The sequence below is a fragment of the Magnolia sinica genome, chromosome 7 (genome assembly GCF_029962835.1).
Source record: "Magnolia sinica isolate HGM2019 chromosome 7, MsV1, whole genome shotgun sequence".
Taxonomy (NCBI): Eukaryota; Viridiplantae; Streptophyta; class Magnoliopsida; order Magnoliales; family Magnoliaceae; genus Magnolia; species Magnolia sinica.
Window position 1 is genome coordinate 86,010,814 of NC_080579.1, and position 19,194 is coordinate 86,030,007.

At 40.2% G+C, this 19,194-nt stretch overlaps 1 protein-coding gene and 1 non-coding gene across 3 annotated transcripts; one reads left to right on the forward strand and one right to left on the reverse strand.

The window, feature by feature from the left end:
• The first annotated feature begins 1,387 nt into the window (after positions 1 to 1,387).
• TRNAD-GUC (transfer RNA aspartic acid (anticodon GUC)) lies at positions 1,388 to 1,459 on the forward strand. Its single transcript has one exon. It is a non-coding gene; the product is annotated as a tRNA-Asp (tRNA).
• A 2,188-nt stretch (positions 1,460 to 3,647) lies between these two features.
• On the reverse strand, positions 3,648 to 18,343 carry LOC131251602 (RNA demethylase ALKBH10B-like). 2 transcript variants are annotated; one of them, XM_058252426.1, is made up of 8 exons: positions 17,418 to 18,343; positions 13,553 to 13,678; positions 12,901 to 13,022; positions 12,643 to 12,760; positions 8,167 to 8,301; positions 7,211 to 7,323; positions 6,968 to 7,122; positions 3,648 to 4,584 (listed from the first exon to the last, which is right to left on the reverse strand). In XM_058252426.1, the coding sequence occupies exons 1-8, from the start codon at positions 17,944 to 17,946 to the stop codon at positions 3,831 to 3,833; spliced, it is 2,052 nt and encodes a 683-aa protein (XP_058108409.1). In that variant the 5' UTR covers positions 17,947 to 18,343; the 3' UTR covers positions 3,648 to 3,830. The 2 variants fall into 2 exon arrangements, with proteins under 2 accessions (XP_058108409.1, XP_058108410.1); XM_058252427.1 differs by having other exon boundaries at positions 8,167 to 8,286; positions 17,418 to 18,342.
• Between the last annotated feature and the right edge of the window lie 851 nt (positions 18,344 to 19,194).

The window sequence follows — 19,194 nt, forward strand, 5'->3', positions numbered from 1 at the left end:
GGTGGATTGTGATGGTTGTTATACATGCAATTGTAAAGCATATATTTATCCTAAATAAACTTAAATTAAATCTTGCAAATGTAAGAGCTATTGTAGATACACTATAACCTCAAAATCAGATTGATCAAATAATCCAATTTCTAATATATGGACACATGTTTGTTTTATTAGTATTATTACCTATTTTTCATTTTTGCAGTTCAATAAGTAGTTACATAATTCAATTAGCACAATGTTTTGTTTAAAAGGGGTTAAAATCTATATAGTCTCAACTTGAATTACTTACATGCCAAGCGGCAAGTAATATAGTGTTGAGACACAACGAGCTTTAATACCGCTTGTTGGGCATGAAAGCAACCTCAAGTATAAATCAAACAAGCAATAGAAAAAGAAAAAATTCAAGCAAACATAGAGAACACGGATTTTACGTGAAAAACACTTGCGGAAAAAAATCACTTGCAGAAAAAAACATGGTACAAAGCGATAATCAATTCACTAAAATCAAAAGAATACAAGAGATGTGACAATTTACACTAGAACCCTGGAATCCTCTTCAAAATCCCTTTCTCTCCGTACTTTCTCGTTCTACACTACTCTAATTATGATTAGGAGATCGCCTATATACTCCATTAAAATATTAGGAAACAAAACCCACACTAATGCAAAACTTGCTCACTCCGTCGATTGAACTATCGATCCAATCGACAATCATCAACACATATATTGATCGAATCAACTTTTCTATTGATCGATTAAAAAAAGGTCCAAGATATCACAGTGTGCAATATAGAATTTTCAGGATTATTTCAATCGAATCGACACATCTGTTGATCGAATCAAAAAATCTTCTCTAATACTAGTATTAAAGGCACCCAATCAACATGTATAACAGTAGGGCTTGCTTAATGAATGGGTTAGATGTGGGCCTAAGGGGGCTTCAAGGGTGGGCACCCTCATCCTTGTAGTGTTGTGGTGGGACTTAATCTTTAATCTTTCTTTTTTTTTCTTTTTTTTTTCTTTTTTCTTTTTTCTTTTTAGGAGAGCTCGACACAATAGATGTCACAAAGACATCACCACATGTATTTTTGTTGCGTGGGCTCGTAAAACAGGTGCTGCCGGAAATTTATGTCACATCCAAACCATGTTCCCACCGTGGATATCATGCAAAATCGAACTGATGAGACTGTCCTAGCTGTTTGATTGGTAGCCATCATATCGATGGTTGGGAAGAAAATTGACCGTTGAACTAAACAAGTAAAATTTAAATAGCTAAACTGCTCCTATCAAGTAGTAAAATGATTACTGGCATATGATTGATTGACAGGAGGGCCCATGGTTGGCTGGTTTTACTTTAAAATTATTAAATGGTGCGCTTATATCAACAATAGTCGTTGTAGTATAGTGGTAAGTATTCCCGCCTGTCACGCGGGTGACCCGGGTTCGATCCCCGGCAACGGCGATTTTTTTTTCTTTTTGATTTTTGTAGCCTTTTCCTTTATCTGAGTGAACAAGGGACGTGTACATGATCTGAAGCGCTCATCAAACAAGGCCCATGGTGAATTTTTCCTGATCAAAACATAAGGTCAATGGCATAATCCAACCGTCTTAATCCACTGACCCAACCACCAGAGATTACCCTTTATTTCATATGTTTTGGTTATGACTGCTACGAGACCTCATCATGGCTAGGACATCCGACTCGTGCAAAAGGTGGCCCACCCCATGAAATCTACCTGCTGTGAAAATCAGGTCATTCTAGATTTGGTGGACTATTGGCTGTCCACAGATTTTTCAGTGGTTTGGCCCATCTATTGATCTGATCAGCCTGATTTTCATCCCAGGTGATCATCAAGGTGTGATTCACCTTTTGCATGGCACAGATGTCCAACAGAAGTGACACATTCGCACTACCAGAGCATCAGGATTTCAATTTGGATGCCTGCCTCTTTTGGTTCATACCACGGTATTCTTAAAATCTCAGCAATTTTGAAAATATAGCGCGTATGAGCCATTATGCTGAGGGATTCCAACCCTGCCTATGCCTGCATTCAAAACAACAGAGTTTTCCTTAAAGCTAAAAGTCCATGCGTAAGGCATACCATCTATATAGAAAACAGATGCAATATCAAATCCGTCCATCACGTGGGCCCAGCTGTCAAGATGTTGTCACCCAAAAACCTAAGGCTGGTGCATTCACCTGATGGGCCCGTATTGTTGGTAATAAGTGGATGGCTTAATAACTTGGGAGTGATCATTGGCCTACCTAGTAGCTTGTTGATCCAAATGCATCTAAGTTAGTGGACCACGTTTATCAAAAACATGTTTATTTTAATAAATAATTCTCAAAAAAAGATTTCAGAAATTTGATTTTTTGTTAATCAATTTAGCACTTTTTAGACAAGCTATTTTAGACAAGCTTGTTGATCTTAAGCGTCTCGCCGTATACATGCCAGATTTTTAGGGCAATCAGAACCATTGATCAGGCAGACAAATGAATGAGAAATTGCTTCAAAATGTGGATACCTGACTGTTGAGGAGCCTACCGTGATGTATGCTCCTTGCATCCATGCCATCCATCCATTTTGAAAGCTCATTTTAGGTCATAATAACAAAAAATTGAAGCAGATGTGGACCACACTACAGGAAACAGTGGTGATTGAACACTCACCAATAAAAACTTGTTGGGGGCCACCGGAATTTTATTTGCCATCTAACCTGTTGATAATGTCAGAAAGACCTAAGATGAACGGACCAAACAAACGTCAGCTTGATCCAAAACTTTTGGGGCCCACAAGAAGTTTTAAACGGTCAATCACCACTGGTTCCTGTGGGGTCTGGTCCACCTGATATTTGGATTATGCTTCATTTTTGGGATGCCCTAAAATGAGCGCGGATGTAATGCAAGTAAGGCACATAGTCAGAGTGGGCCCCACAGGGATCCACCGAAGCCACGCCCCAAAATGACAGCAGCTAATTGATGTTGACCACAGCAGCAATCAGAAACATTGATTTGGCAGACAAATGAAAAAGAAATAGCTTCCAAAATGACAGCAACTTATCGTCTGTTATCACTGCATTAGCGGCCAGCAAAATGGATGGTTGAGAAGTACCAATAGGACGAGCACCCGCCCATCTCCAATGTATGAAAACTGAACTGACCGGATAACTAAGAATCACCATTTGTGGCATTTGTAGAAACAGGTATGACCTGCCCATGTAGTGGACTGCCCTCAATGGTGATGCTTGAAAGGTGGGCCTACATCTCCAACCAGGCTTTCCAGTCTCCTTTGGTTTCCTCCATCACTGCTATATGTAGTAAGTAGCATCCAAACTGGTAATCCTACATACCATCCCTACACACATGTGAACAAAGACAGGCGCTTGCAGAGTCCCAAAGCACTCATCAGGTGGGTCAGACAACCTTAAAAGATTAAGGCTCAAAATCTAACAGCTGCAATTGCACCATCCTGTCACCTGCTTGTCACCTGCTTGACGACATGCACTCTGCTCATGTGCAGGGATGCCTCGTGCAGGATCAGCAAGGTCTCCTACAATCACATGTTGGTTAGAAAATTCATCACTGAAAATGGATTCGCGTCTTCTGTCTGACCCAGGCCAGTAGATTCAAGCATGCCAAGAAAGAAACAAAAGGCAAGAAAGAAGATTGCGACTGAAATGAAATGTAAGGTCCATGCCTCAATGTCAAAGCCTCCTCTCCCAACCGAAACTCTCTGCCGCTTTTTACATTTGCTCAAAATCTCAATTTGCAGATTGCAGCCTAAGTGCTTCAAAAGAATATAAACCTCTTACTATTTCTCTCTTCCTTTCTGTTACTTGACTGCACCTGTTGGCTTGCTCACCACCTTTTTCTTAGCATTACAGCTCTGCTGCTGCTCTTCCTTGACTCCCATTGCTACCTTTCCATTGCTGCCGCTTCCATTGTACTCCTGCTTCTGGCCTTTTCCTCCATCCAACATACCCTTTGGAGAAGTGCTAGTGCTGCTGTTACAGTTCGATCTCTCCACTGCATTCTCATTCTCTGGTGGCATTGAGGTCTCTGCAGGAACACTCGTCTCAGGCATGGGCATTGCCACTGGCTGCTGCGTAGGTGGTGGGTGGCTAGAGCCAGGGGGAGGGAGGAAAACTCCAGTGCCTGGAACTGGGAGACGTGGCGGAGGGGCTGCCGACCATCCAACCGATGCAGTTGGAAGCGGCACAGGTGCAGGGTAGGGTGGTGCAGGTGCGACTGATGCAGTCACGAACAGTGGCTGTATGCCATTGGGTGGTGGTAGGTGTGGTGGAAGAATGGGCGGGGCTGTCAAGACGGCGGTGGTGGGTACTGTCCCATAGTGTTTTGGCCCAGCTGGATGGCGTGGAAAGCTCGTGGACCTACTTGACAGAGGGGCCCACTGCGGGGGTGGTGCTGCAGTCGCTGGCATGGAGGGGGGGAGGCGCGAGGCATCGGCCGGTGGTAGCTTCTTTGGTTGCGACTTTGCAAAGGTAATGAGTATGCGCTGCTTACGTATGGAAGAGATTGCATGCTTTGCGAAATCTGCAGACTTCCCTTGCATCACTAGCAGAGATCTGTGAAATTGTTACCCAAGGGTCAGACATGACATGGTACTAGGAAATCAATCAAAACAGATCAAGACACCAACTAGCAGACATGGATGCATCTGCATGAGGACAAAAGAGAAATTGCATCCTGCTCATGGTTTAAACTATCAGCATCAGAGCATGCGCAGAAGGAAACATGACTGAAATTTGAGGACCCTTGTTGTGAATACAAGGAAACAAAGTTATTTTTGTCCCTTCCCCTTCATTAAGGGGCAAGGGGCACATTTGGACTGTATGGAAAATTTCAATTGAAAGGATATAATGCTAGTTGTGACAATGGCTTGCAACAAAACTAGTTGCTTTGAACACGCAGGACAATTCAATTATCAAACTGTCTGTTCGCTAGAAACCACCGTCTGCAGGCCATATGCAAGAAACGAATTGATTGAATGATCCCGACCCATTGGATACTGGTCACTTTTATCATGGCCATTTGCCTTACAAGCCACATATGGGATGGTTAAAATCTGTTAACATAGGTGTTTCTTTAGATTGATAAGCAATCAAAGCCAAGGTGGTTACATCTAGTAGATGTTTCAAGTTATGATTAGGCCTAGTTTTACCTACTTGATCTTGACTTTCTTTTTTCTTTTTGTATCCTCTTGGTCGGGTGTGATTCATTTCATTGTAATTGCCAAGAATTAGCTGGAATGATTTGGACAGATTGATGAAAGATTGCTCCACATGTTAAAAAGCAACTAGTTTTATCATCAGCCTGTGATACGACCAATTGTGTTAGATCCTTCCCAAGTGAAATTATGGGCATGCTTGCAAACGTTCAAAATTTTAGGAAACAAAATCAATTTCCATCGTTATCTATTTTTCCCTTGTTTGAGGAGAGGAAAAAAAAAAGGGTAGGCAAATTGATTTCCATTTCCAAAGGTTTACATAAAAAGCATGGAGTTGATTTCTTCAAAATAAAATGTTAACATGGCTCTCACCCTGTTATGGTTAACCTTTTAGCATTTACATGGAAAGTTGATGTCCAAACCAATCAATGGAATTACTGTTGGATTTAGTAATTCTCTATTTCTTAAAGATCCATAGGCATTTTCCATTTCCCTCTTTGAACTCTATTCACCCTAGCCCGGAAGTAACCGAAATGGAGGTAGGTGAGACCATTTTAATTCTTAACAGCGATTGAAACCTAGTGGGTATGGCATGTACAATGCGAGGGGGGCAAGATGGAAAGAGAGAGAGCATGTGTAAGGAACTAGGCTCAGCTCAGTCCTCGAGCCTGACTGGCCAGCTCAACTCGGTTCAGTTAGCAGCTCAGTCCAGTTCGAGCCGAGTTCGTCTGTGCAGCATTTTTACAAACACATGAAATGCACCTTCAAAATCTCACTGTATGTAAAACAGCAGCAGTGGTTTTAATGGTATTTTATCAAACACCTTCTGAGAAACATAAAAATCAAGAAAAAAAGGGTATTTGTTTCATATACATACCTTCCTTGCCATCAGCCACACTTCGTTGAGTCATTTCATCAAACACGTGGTGAGCAACATCAATATCAAAGTAACCGAGTCACCGAACTGGTTCGATCCGAGTCGAGTCGAGCTGGGGCCAGCTCAAACTCAGCTTGAACTCATTTCGAGCTCAAAAAATCAGCTCGAACTCAGCTTCCAACCGAGTCAAATCGAGCTTTTTCTAATCGAGTCGAGCAAGCTAACTGAGCTAGCTCAGTTCGTGTACACCCCTAAGCATGTGGCTACACGCAAAAAGGTAGAAAGAGAAAAGAGAGAGGTTGCAGATACAAGCAGGAGGGTGGATGTGGACTAGACGGAAAGAGAGAGTATATGGCTACACAAAAGGTTAAAAAAGAGAAAGGAGAGGTGTCACAGGCTACAAGCAGGAGGCCTCGTGTGGGGTACACACAACGAAGGGAGAGGTTGCAGGCTACACGCAAGAGAAGGGTGGGTGCAGGCTACTCACATTTAAAAGGGAGAAAAAAAAAAAAATAATAATAATAATAATAAATAAATGAAAGGCAGAAAAAACTGTAAAATCTGCACCACTCATTCACAGGGAATGGGTAAAATCTGAGTTGTCCATTGATAAGCACACCGACTTAAAGAATTCCTAGATACCCCTGATCTATGTTGAAAATCCCTTCTAATGCCCTATTAAATCTCAAAGTCACAACTCTCCTAAAACTAATTCCGTGGGCAAAATTGTCTTATTGCTACTCAAGTTATATAGTAGAAATGGATTGAATGGGGCTAGCCCTACTTGGTTCATTTCCATCTTATTGAATTAAATTATTGCAATTCAGTTCAATTGAGAATCCAATGCATGTTTTGAACAGAGAAACATGAAAATATTAAAACTAAGAAACAGGAAAATACATACCCTGATGCAAGAGAAAGCTTAAGGGAGCCTCTGTAGTCCCCAGGGTGATCTATCCCAATTGCTCTGCCAAAAACCATGTCACACTCTGTCAAGGACAGGACACAGAAAGGCCTCCCATACCAAGGTGGACGCACGTGAGGCTGTGAATGGTCCCCCTGCAAATATACACATCATAAGGTTAACACAGCATGCCATGCGTTTTTTGTTTTCCAAAACCCTTGTAATGCTGGAATGGTTGCTAACCTCATTAAAGAAGTCGATAATGCAAGAATCTGGCTTTGCAGTAATGGCTTGCATGCGAACAAAGCAATCAATAACATCTTGCAGCAAGCTAGGGATTGCCTCCACATTCCGATCTGAAAGTTGAATTTAAAGGGTCCAAGACTTAGGATACTTTATTATGTTGTAAACCAGTGGTAAAGGATCCAGGCATAGTTGCACAAAGAGTGAAGCAAAGCAACAACTGATTTGGGGCTGAAGTGGGGAAATGTCTGTTTCTAAAAAAATTAGCAATTATAAGGTAGCTACGAAGGGGTGGGAGTGGGGTTCCCTGGGGTGACTCGATGCAGGAGGAGCACCTGGTGAGAAGTTTCATGCAACTAATGATTCGGCACTAAACACTAACATTGTGATTATCAAGCACTCAGTCTCTATGCACATTGCACATGTGTATGAAAACCATACCCATCTTTTAGGCCTTACAATGGATGAGCCATAGACAATATACACCAGCCCTGCCATCCTAATTGCAGGAAGGAGAACTTCCATTTGAATGTCAACCATTGGTGGACTTTCTTCTAAACACCCTTCTGTGATCTTTACGAGTCCTCCAACTGCTGACAAACATCACCCAACTGGTGCAATTTCAACAAACATCACCCAACTGGTGCGATTTCAGGCAAGATTTAAAGAACATCCTAATCACTGACAAAGGTATGATGATGATGAACCATGTTATGTTATGGTAAACAGACACTACTGTTACATAACTAGTTATGGTAGTTCTAATACTGCTTTTTGAACCCTGATTACTGGTCACAACCAGTCCAAGGTAGGGCTCAACAAACAGTCTGGGTCTCATACATTTGTGACATGTATGGAGATAGAATGTTTGATAGATAACTTTGGATACAAGTTGTAGCACCATAAAAGGGGAAAAAATCACTGAAAATAGTTCTGTTATAGTAGGCAGAACTTGCCTTTGGAGGTTCCAGCTGTATGTTCATCTTCAAGGGGCCCATCAGCAATGGGTTGGCCCAATTGAATCATTTCTCTTCCATGCCCTTTCATGGGCCTCTTTGAGACCACATATGTTTGCCCTGCTTTTGGTAATCCTAAACATTAGAGATAACCATGCAAGAAAACTCCATCAAAGCTATTGTAAGTGGGATAAATCAACGGGCAAAACCAAGAATATTTCATGTGATGGAAGTTACTAGGAATGCACCAAGTCTTGCTATCAAAGGAAATGTATTGAAATAACACCTCTTGTAACAAATCACTCTAATGAATTTAAGTTCTCAATAAAAGTGCATCTTCACATCCCAGCCGCTCTGTGACGGATATATATACATGCAGCATCTACAAATTTCCAGTCTTAGAATTGTATTTTTGTCCAAAAGGAAGGCAGTCAATATTTTCTTTCACATCTAATTAGCAAAAGATGAAAGAAAATAGCTCGGCACAGAGGAGAGGCATAGGAGGCCAAGAAAGAAATTCTTGTAAAGCATACGATCTGGGTTTTGACGAGTTAAATGAATATTAGTAACTAAAAACGTTTAAATCGGCTCCTTTCAAATAATGCCATACAACTTCAATTCCTTTCAAACATAATGAATCTGCATTTGCAGACTGCAAACTGGCCAGCATGAGAAACATAGCATACAAGTTGCATCATAAAACATGTCTTGCTCTCAAATAAAGGATGAAAGCATGCAAATTCCACTACTTTGTTCACACAAGCAAGGTTTAAAATTGGGGTGTATCAGGTATACTATCATTCACCGTCGATACAGCCCCATATTGCCCTCTTTCAGGCTGATACGTCCATGTCGTGCATGTGCAGTAGGGGTTACTATCGGGCAATGCATACCTGTTTCAGACAATACCTTAAACCTTGCACATAAGAAGATTGTTAGATCTTCACTCCTATTGGAGAAAATAATGAATTATGCAAATTCCACTACTTTGTTGCACGTGAGAGACCAAAAAGAACGTGTTTCAAACAGTAGATCACTTGCTTTCCACACCTTCCTTGAGCAGCTCGTATTTGCAGGCACCCATTTTCTATATAATATGACACTTCTAGATGAATGCTATTTCATTCAGGTTTTCAGTTATGAAATGGGCCCATTGTTGAATTATAAGATCCTTGACCTGGCCTTTGCACAGTCAGTTCTGGAATGAAGCCCAGACCGTCGGTTTATTGCATCCTCACAGTCGACAGACCATCCAACTTGTGCCTTTCAGTTGAATCTGGACCATTGTTGCATTTATCTTCTTAATTGTCTATTGGGGCACTGATTGAAAGGTTAGGATTGTCCTAATAAGAATTTCCATTGATGATCCTCCATCTACTGTGGGATGCAACCACGCAGCAGACCAACCAATTCTCCAGATCACTGAACAATGGCCCCACCTGTCAGTTGATCAATAGGATTTTATTGTTGTTAGATGAGTGGATGCCCTGAGTTTTGTTTTTGTTCTGCTTCCTGTTTGTTATGTCTTGTTTTTCTTTTGGTCATTGGTCCCAATAAATTGCATCATCTTTTGAAGCAAAAAAATGGCCCCACTTGTCAGAACCAAAAAAAAAAAAAACTGTATATATTGCCAAAGCCTTGAGTTTGAGGATCGTATAATTCATCTTCAGTTGATCAAGTCAACATTTTAGTCCTTTCGCAATCTAAAATGAAGTCTGATTTATCTGAACCTCACTTCTACCTAAATTCCAAAAAGAAAAGAAAAGAAGAAAAAAAGGTGTTACCATTGATAAAACTACATCTTACCTCATGCCTACAGGAACTAGGGGAGGCAATTTTCCGGGCAGCCCCACCCCATTGGACCAGCTGGGCCCCAAATCTTGGCCCGGCCTCCATGTTCAGGCTGGGCCCAGACTGATGATGAATGGCCCAGTCCAATCAACGAGTAGGCCATTGTTATACATAAAGAATGAACAGAGTAAAGACACTTGTTAGTGGTTATCATTCAACATACACGTGTAGTTTAAAGATGTTGGGTCCAATGTCATGTTTCAAAGATCCAAAACATTTATATGGTGGACAAATTGTGGATGGAAGATACCCAAAAAAATATTTTTAGATTGGTTATTTCAAACCTTTGATCATTTAACTCTTTTTCTTACTGGACCAACCCTGTAGGGCCAGGGCCTCTCCAGCCCAGTTAGGGTCACGGCTTAGGGGGTAAGACCAGGCTAGGGCCAACCCCTGCCCATTGTGGCCCTTAACTAGAACCTAGGTTACAGGTTTACTTGTTTGTGCTACTTTCTGAGCAAACACTTTAGATGAACTTATGTACAGCCATGTTGGGGACAACATGAACACACAGCATGGCATGAAAGCATCACAACACAATCACCTGATAATTACCCAAGCACGAGCAAGTCATGATGCTAATAGTTGACAAACATGAAGCCAGTACATGATTCCTAAAGGATAGTGAAGCACATAAAACCTTCCATTTTGGAAGGAACAAGCTGAAGAAGGGAAAAACAATGTGGTCAATTGCAAAACAAGGTGGGATAGGAAATTAAAGGTGACAAGCATTTATTTGAGATGCAAGAACTGGGAATAGAGCATTGGGCTTCCAAATTTAGTTGCGTGAATTGAACAGGAGGTTCCTCTGGCCTCCAATTACATTGTAGGGCTTTGAATACGAAGGCCTGGGTTTTGGGATGAAACAAATGAATGACTGAAGGCCACAGCATAATCAACTGACCAAATATAAATATTGGAATGTCCAAATGAAATCCGAGAACCAGGGAAAATGAACAGGCTAGGAAGATGGATCATTGAGAGGTTCACATAATTAAGGTCTTGTGGTGTCTCAACAGTAGGACATTGATATCTAGAAAAGCTCAGAGCTTCAAGCACATGTTCTTGAAGTATGGAATTTAAACAAAGTGATATTTTGATAAACACTCAGGGGGCCAGTTTGTTTTGAGGCATCCAAGGTGACAACATGGAAAAATGCAATCACAATTTCCAAACCATAATCATGCAAGGGAAACGGTACCGAGGAATCCGAACCGTTTCTTACAATGAAAAACAATGATTTTGTGAAAAAGGTAATCATGAAAATTTTCTTTTCAAGAAAAATCCTCAATTGCGAGAGAGAATCCGTCACTGTTTCCTGCAATCAAGATAGTGGAAAGCAGTAATTGTGTAGGAAAAGGAAAAGGTCATCATGATTTCCAAACCACAATAAATGCATGAAAATGGCATTGAGGATTCTTCACCATTTCTTGGAATCCAAGCAGTAAAAAAAGTGATTTTACAGAAAACGATTTCTTTTACCACAGGTGCCTCCAAAACAAACAGGCCATAGGCAGAAACAGGTTTGAAAAACAAGAACCTATTATGCATATAAATTAAAAAATGATCATCATGCATCCGTAGGGATTATTCTCACCTTAAAAGGGGGTTGGGACACCTTGTCATCATCAAAAAAAAAAAAAAAAAGAAGAAGAAGCAGAAGAAGAAGATCATTATGCAAATATCTTAAAGAGCACTATGGAGAGACCAGTGTAGAGGATATCAAACATCATGGGTAACGGTCAGATATTGAAGAATCTGAGAACTGCTAATCCTTATGATAAGAAAAGACAGAGGTACAGGATGGAGCACCTAAGGTATTTAAGAGGAATTATCTGATCCTTGGTCCGAGGATGCAGACAGTGTCCCTGGGCCCTGATTATGTACAAATGGCGCACACGGATGGACCATGAAAGAAAAACCCCTCAGATGGTCCAACTGATGAAGTTGTCTGGCAAGGACTTTTAATTATATCAAAAGAAGATCATATTGTCTGATTGGGGTTGCAACAGGGCCAGTCCAGGCCAAACCTTGTCCATGTATAATGCACAAGCTAAGGACCATCCAAAAATAGCCCACGCCACAAATCAAGGCCTTGGGCTAGGCTTCCCAGCAGAATATATAGCCCAAAAGTGTTTAGTAAGTAGGGCCAGGCCCAGCCAACACATTGACCTAATGGAAGCAAGTCCATGCTCATCCCAATTCTTTAATGGGTCTCAAACCTCAGCCAAAAAAGTCCAACCCACAGGCCTGTAAGCTCAGCCCAAACCCGATCCAAAGAAGGCTGAACTCAAGCCGAGACATCCAAGCCCAGTTGCAACATTACATCAAATGGGACTAACTGTGGATCTGTGGTATATTGTTTCATGACAAAAAGCGTTCCTTTCATCTCTACAACTGTTCCTGGATACCAAAAAACCCATAGCATTTCATGGATACATGCCATTGACAGAGACTTCAAATACAGGATCAATAGTTTGTAGTCAAACGTTGAAGTGATAGACAATATCAGGAAATAGAGAAACATTTCCCTAAATCAAGACGTATAAATTGTATTTGGAACAGTTAAAAGGAAACAGACTTCATTATGATTAAGAAACAAGAGAAAGACATAGGTATGCTTGCCTTGAAATTCCCCTCTCCGCCCAGCTGCTCTCAAGTCATTTGCCAATGAAACAAGCCTTGAAATCTCTGAGTTATCAAACAGTCCATTGTACAATCTTAGCCCTTCGACAACATTGACCTACACAGAAAATACTGTGCTTTTAAAGCAATCCACAGTATCATATGAGAGCACAAAACATGAAATATTCATACAGTATTTTAAAAGAATTGATCTTCCAAGTAAAGATACAAGATATGATGTGGTGAACAAGATCATACTGGCTTCCCGTCAAACATTTCATTGACCAGAAAGGTTTTAGGGTTTGGAATTGGTTTCTGACTTTCGTCATGGTTTGGGATGCTATCTGCCTCACTCTTCAGAAGGACACTCTGGCAAAGCCCTGATGTAAAGGAGACCAAACAACATATTAGGAGTTATTTTGTCGATAAGTCGATCACACCCATATAAACATCTGTAACATCAGGTTACAATCAGAACCTGGAAAATAAGATAAACAAGATAAGAGAACTTGTTCAGTCAATGCACGACGTTAGGATCCCTGAAAATACTTGCATCTCATATGATCCATAGGCATGAAAATATGAGCCTTCAAAAGACATCAGAAAGAGAGACAGAGATGACAATGAGGATGATGTTTAGCCAACTACATTTATTACAGTAACTAAAAAAGTTGTAAATGGAAGTTTCCGCACAGCTGGACCTCAGACATTAGAAGCATAACCAAAAGTTTCCCCGAATCTCAATTACTGGTACATACTTTAAAAAGAATTTAAGTGGACAGTAATGCAGTGTAAAATTATAATAATAATAATAATAATGATAATGATAATAATAGATGGACTAAAAATAAGTGCAGCCATTACTATCTCCTTTCAAAGAGTTCTGCCAACTGCATTGTAGCAGGCATACCTTTCGAAATTGGGGTGCACTCATCCTTCACTGCATCAGGCTCCACATTACCACTCTCCATTCCCAATGAGTTACCACCATTCTTTAAGCTGCTACATTCCTGAGAGTTATTAAAACCATCAGCCCCTGCATCCAATGCAATGAATCAGTAGGATGCACTATTTTTATCCATCATAATGTATCATTAACAATGACAGAACACCGTCCATGATTAATAATGCTTTGACCTTCGAGTTATTCCATGTTATTATTCATGCTCAGTTAGCTCAAATTCTATCGTGCAGATGATTAATTTTCATGTGCAAGGCTTATAACAATTGCAATTTCAAGGGTTCCTTACTCTTGCCCGGGTGGTAGACTCTCAGGAGTTTCAACTCCCGGTCAAAGGTTCGAGTACCCATAGGTGGTGAAATTCCACCAGCGTGAGTGTGTGAGGTGTGTGTGCATGTGTAAAATAAAAAATAAAAAATAAAAAATAAAATAAAAACTGCAATTTCAAGGAGAAACTCTATATTTTAGGGAAATAAAGGTAAGTGTGACAACCTAATCTTCCAGGGGTAATGATGTGGTTGAGCTGGTAAAACGCAATATGGCAGATCCATCAGCCATCTCTCACATGACACTTGGTATGGAACGTGCAGATTGCGACCATGCATCTAATGGCTGTAGCATGTATTCCCAATATTTCAACAATCATACCTATCAAACAATCCTCACAATTACTTTTTTGCACTTCACCACATTGAATCTCAACCACAAACATTATGTTTTCTACTGTCGCTCTGAAAGTCACTAAGCATATGGCTAGGGTCATCTGTGTATTTGAAAAGATTTGCCATCAGGAGGAGGAACTATATGGATGGATCCAAACGGTAACTTACCCTGCCATGTGTACAATGTAGAGATGGCTCTAACATATTGTGGTTCTATCTGCTATACCGCATCATTGCCCATCTTCCAGAGTTTTACATGATCTTACCTTAATTTGGGAAACCACAAATCATAAATGGGGACATTTAACCTGGTGCATTACACCAATTTCTATATCTGGAGCAAGCTGAACTCATATTCGGTGTGCATAAAATGCCTATTTTCTGGATCATTCATTGGATGAGTCATGCAATGGGCAGACCACCATCTGTGGATCGCAAGGGTTAGGCGATGCTAACTGTCTAATTGGTAGACTTTTGACAATAAATGCTGACCGTTGCTGATATCCTTTCCTACTGTCCATTTATCTGCCGCTGATCAGATGACTAAGATCATCTGATGCTTGAGATATTTTTGCTGTGGCCAATCCCAAGTAGGATCCACACGATAAATGGTCTAGATAATGGACAATCGCACCACATATCCAATCAAGAGCAGTGCACCAAATAAGGTAATTGGTGCACTGAACACATGTTAAGTCTCCCTTAACAAACATCAAGTCTTAAGTATTAAATTACTAATAACTAGGGGGTATGGCATGTGCAATGCAGATGCGGAGGGGAGAGATAGTTTCAGTTGTGGGCGACCCATTCTCACTCATTCCCATGTTGTGGCCCACTCGAGTCTCCGATCTACCACGCTTTTGGGCTGATGTCTTAGCATGAATTGATGCAACACATGTATGGAATGGATGTCACACAGTCATCACAGTGGTCCCATGGTACAATTCATGTAGGCTAAACGAAGCAAGGTAGTAATAGGATTTTTTATTTTTATTTTTTGGCTAGGCATGGGAAGGAATTGAAAGGACAGCAATGCCCTCAAAAAAATGAACTCATTTTACCATTGCATAGGTAAAATTGGCCAACCACCACCAGTGGAGTGGTGAAGGAGGCCTACTATATGCATATGTGATTAGCAACCAGTGAAAGACCAAAAAAAAAAGCTCCAAAGTAAAATCTAAGCTGTTTGGTGGCTTCTTGCAAGTGAAATCTGAATCATACTTTGGACACTATCCACATTTTCCAGTTCCCAAAATACTCCTAAGTTCATTTAAATATCTTCCCACATCATTTGAATATTCAAATTTCTCCACCTTAGGAAAACTAATTATAGGGGGTAAAACTGGCCAAATGCTACCAGCGTCATACATAGTATAGATATAAGTAGCATGCAAATTCCAGATTGAATTGATTGGCCCAAAATAGCCATACATAGCCAACCAAACATTGTGATTCCATTTCCAGATGACAAGTGGCTTAACATAATATTATTGTCCACTCAGACACCATCACATCACATACAATCATTATGAACAACCCAATTCCTCCAAACTTATCCAAAAGACAATAATTCCTCAGCAAATAGCAATACTTGGCCAATCTTCCCACAATAGCAGAGACATTTACAACACTAAGGGAAGTGGCACGTGCAAAGCATGTGAAGAGAGGAATCGGAAGAGAACTTCATAGGGAGGGAAGGAGCGAAAAGCAAAGGATGTGGTTATCGCCAGCAGTTGGCAACCGCCATCCACACTTTTTCCAGGGTCTGTGGTCCACTCGAGTTTTAGATCCATGTCTTATTTGGGCTCACATCCTAACATGAAGCAGTAAAACAGAATGTATGGATGGATGTTACAAAGTCACTAGGGTGAGCCCAAAATAGGCTTTGTTGGACGCCTCCTGGGAAGTATAAAATGCGAGCTCCATGCGAATGCAAAGGGAGGAGGTGGGAGCGGGCTACTCAGGCATGAAATAGGAGAGGGGAAGAGGCAGGTAAAATCCAAGCCGTCCATTGGTGATGCTAAAATCCAAGCTGTCCAATTTTTAAAGCAAGCAGATTTCCAAAATTCCACAAATAGCACCAACTATTTTGAAAATCTAATTTAATGTCCCATAGAATCTTAAAGGCCATGACTAGCATACATACTAATTGCATGGACATAAATGTATGTTTTCTCCTTCCATTATATATATTAGAGATCTGGGATGAAACCGCCATGTAGATTTTTATTTAAAATATATATAAAAAAAATATTAAAAATATTAAATTTAAAAATAAAATTAAAAATTTTAAAAATTAAAAAAAAATTATAAAAAAAAAAAAAAAAAAAAAAAAACATTAAAAGATTTACAAAATTGATAGTGCAGCAGCAAGTTGAAAATAGATACAAATAGCTAGAATGCCTTTTTGAACTAAACATATAACATCCTTTTATCTGTAAACTAAGCATACAAATGATAATGGAATAAGATACTGATGAAGCTGTAATTGGACAGTTAGAATTTCACGCTTAAGTTTCTGATTTTGTGCAGGAGAGATCAAATGTCTACTGAAGAGCTACAATTTGGCAAAGTTATTTTCAAAAAATGATCTTGTTTTTACATTTTTTTTGGGATGAATTTAATTTACAAAGTATGGACATAGTTCATAGTTCTTATTGTCTTTCCGATCAAATTGTTTTACAATTATTGTAGGTTTATATTTGGGTTTAATCATTTACGATAGCTTTCCAATTAAGTTCGTTTCAAATTACATTGGGGATTCAACCCAATATTCATGCATCCAATAGCATTCTGATCGGCATGCTGTTTCAAAACTACCGATAGTGCATTGCACATTGATGGAATGGACTTTCTACATCAGACTAGCCCAAAATAACAATAGAGCACAATGGTCGTTTGGGTGAATTGCCATTCCATGCAACAAAAATTTAGGAATGGCTACACCAGCTCTCAATTTCAGGTACTTCAAGATCCTTTCAAATTAGGAATTTCTCCATGTTTTGCATTTCTTATTCGGACTGGGGAATGATGGAAGCTTTATTGAATAGAATTTGGTTCTCTTGAGTCTTCCCCATAAAACTCTAGCAGTTGAGACTTCTCTCTGCAGCAGATACATATCCAACAGAATCAAAGGGTCATTGATTTATTACCGTCTGTCTCCTCTGCACGACCCATGTCTTCTTTCTCCGCTTTTTCTTCACCTTTCTCCAAATTTGCATCTGGACTGATCGATGAAGCTAAAGAATCTGCATCCTGAGAATTGGGTCCCAAACCAGAGCCATGATTCTCCCTAACATTGTCTCTATACCAAAAAGCTGGTTTCTTGTTATCCTTTTCTGCAACCTTCGACGGATCAAAATACCGCCGCTGCTGCTGCTGCTGCTTCCTCCATGCGACCTGCTGTAGCGCATATCCGACTTCTGCAACCGAGAAGTACTGCTGCATATGGAGCACAGGGCTCCAGTTGCAACGCCGCTGCTGAATGCAGCCAAGCACGGCGTCATACTCCCCAAGCTCACCGATGCACCGGAAGTGGTGGCACAGGGAATCAATAATGGCGTTTGCAGCTGCGAATTCGCTGCGCAGCCATGAGATGAACCCGTCCCGCTCATCCGGGTACCATGGCCGTTCACTCTGGAACTGCATTGCACCGTGAATCACCGCATTGCCTGATGGCATTGCAGTAAAAACCCGCTAATCTGATTGCATTTCCACAGATTGGTTTCTAGATCAGAGTCATTCAGTTGTATCCGTTTGATCACCAGATCAATACAGGAAAATGCTTTAGAAAATAGTAACACTAGAATTCCCCTTTTCTTAAGGGATTTAGAAAAAGAGTAAATATATTAGAATTCACCTTTTTATTATTTTTTAAGAAATGTTTTGACAACTTCTGGGAGCCAAAGAAGAATATTGAAAATTAGGAAATTCTAATAAATTCAGAAAAAAGAATAAAAAAAAATTGCTGAAAAGGCTTAGATAAACCAGATGGGATTTTGTAGATTTTAAGCTCAAATTTAAGAAAGAGAAAAAAGACTTGAAAAGGAGGAAAATGGAATAAAATCCAAAAAAAAAAAAAAAAAAGATTAGAAATTTAAATTAAATTAAATAAGCTACAATTTTGTATATTTTAAGAAATTTTTATTGCGGCAAGAACACAAACAAAACCATAAATCGAACAAAAAACCGAAATAGAATTGAGAGACTTCGACAATTGCAGCTGATCACGGAGTGAATCGCAAGATCAGACGCGATCCGATGAATCGGAGGGGACGGAAACTAAGATTTTCGGTTTGAGAAGTGTAATGTAGTAGAATTCGTCGATCTGGAGCTGAATCTATCAGATCTGGATCGTTTGGGATCCAGATTGGGATAAGCAAAGATAGGGAAATGGTTTCGAGATTGGGACTTTGGTAATTGTACGCTGGAATGAGATCTAGGGTTAGGGTTTTCAGAGAGAGACAGAAGAGATGAAGATGGCTTTTCAAGCACGCATCGGTTCTTATAAATGGTGCTGGTTTTCTTTTCTCTGAGAGAGAAGAGAGGAGGAAGGAGAATTCGTGCAGTATTCGCGCGAATGAGATGTAGAAGGATCTCTCCGTACACTTACCAACTTGGCGCACGTGTTATAGATCTGAGATGTTCATTTGGTGGGTCCCATCATGAAATATCCCAAACAAAAAAAAAAAATCATTCTGGTTTACTCAGGTGAATGTGGACCGTTGTTCACTTTTCGAAGAGCGTATTTTCCTATATAAACTTAGCTCAGCTGACGAGTTACATAGATTAGCAATGGTTTGTTAAAATGATCAACGCGGTCCCTTCCTGATGAACGGTATGGATCTTGTATTTTTTTTACGCAGCAGCTCCTAAACCATCTATCTCGCGCGAGTCAGATTAGTGGTGCTCAAGAGAGTCTTGTTAACG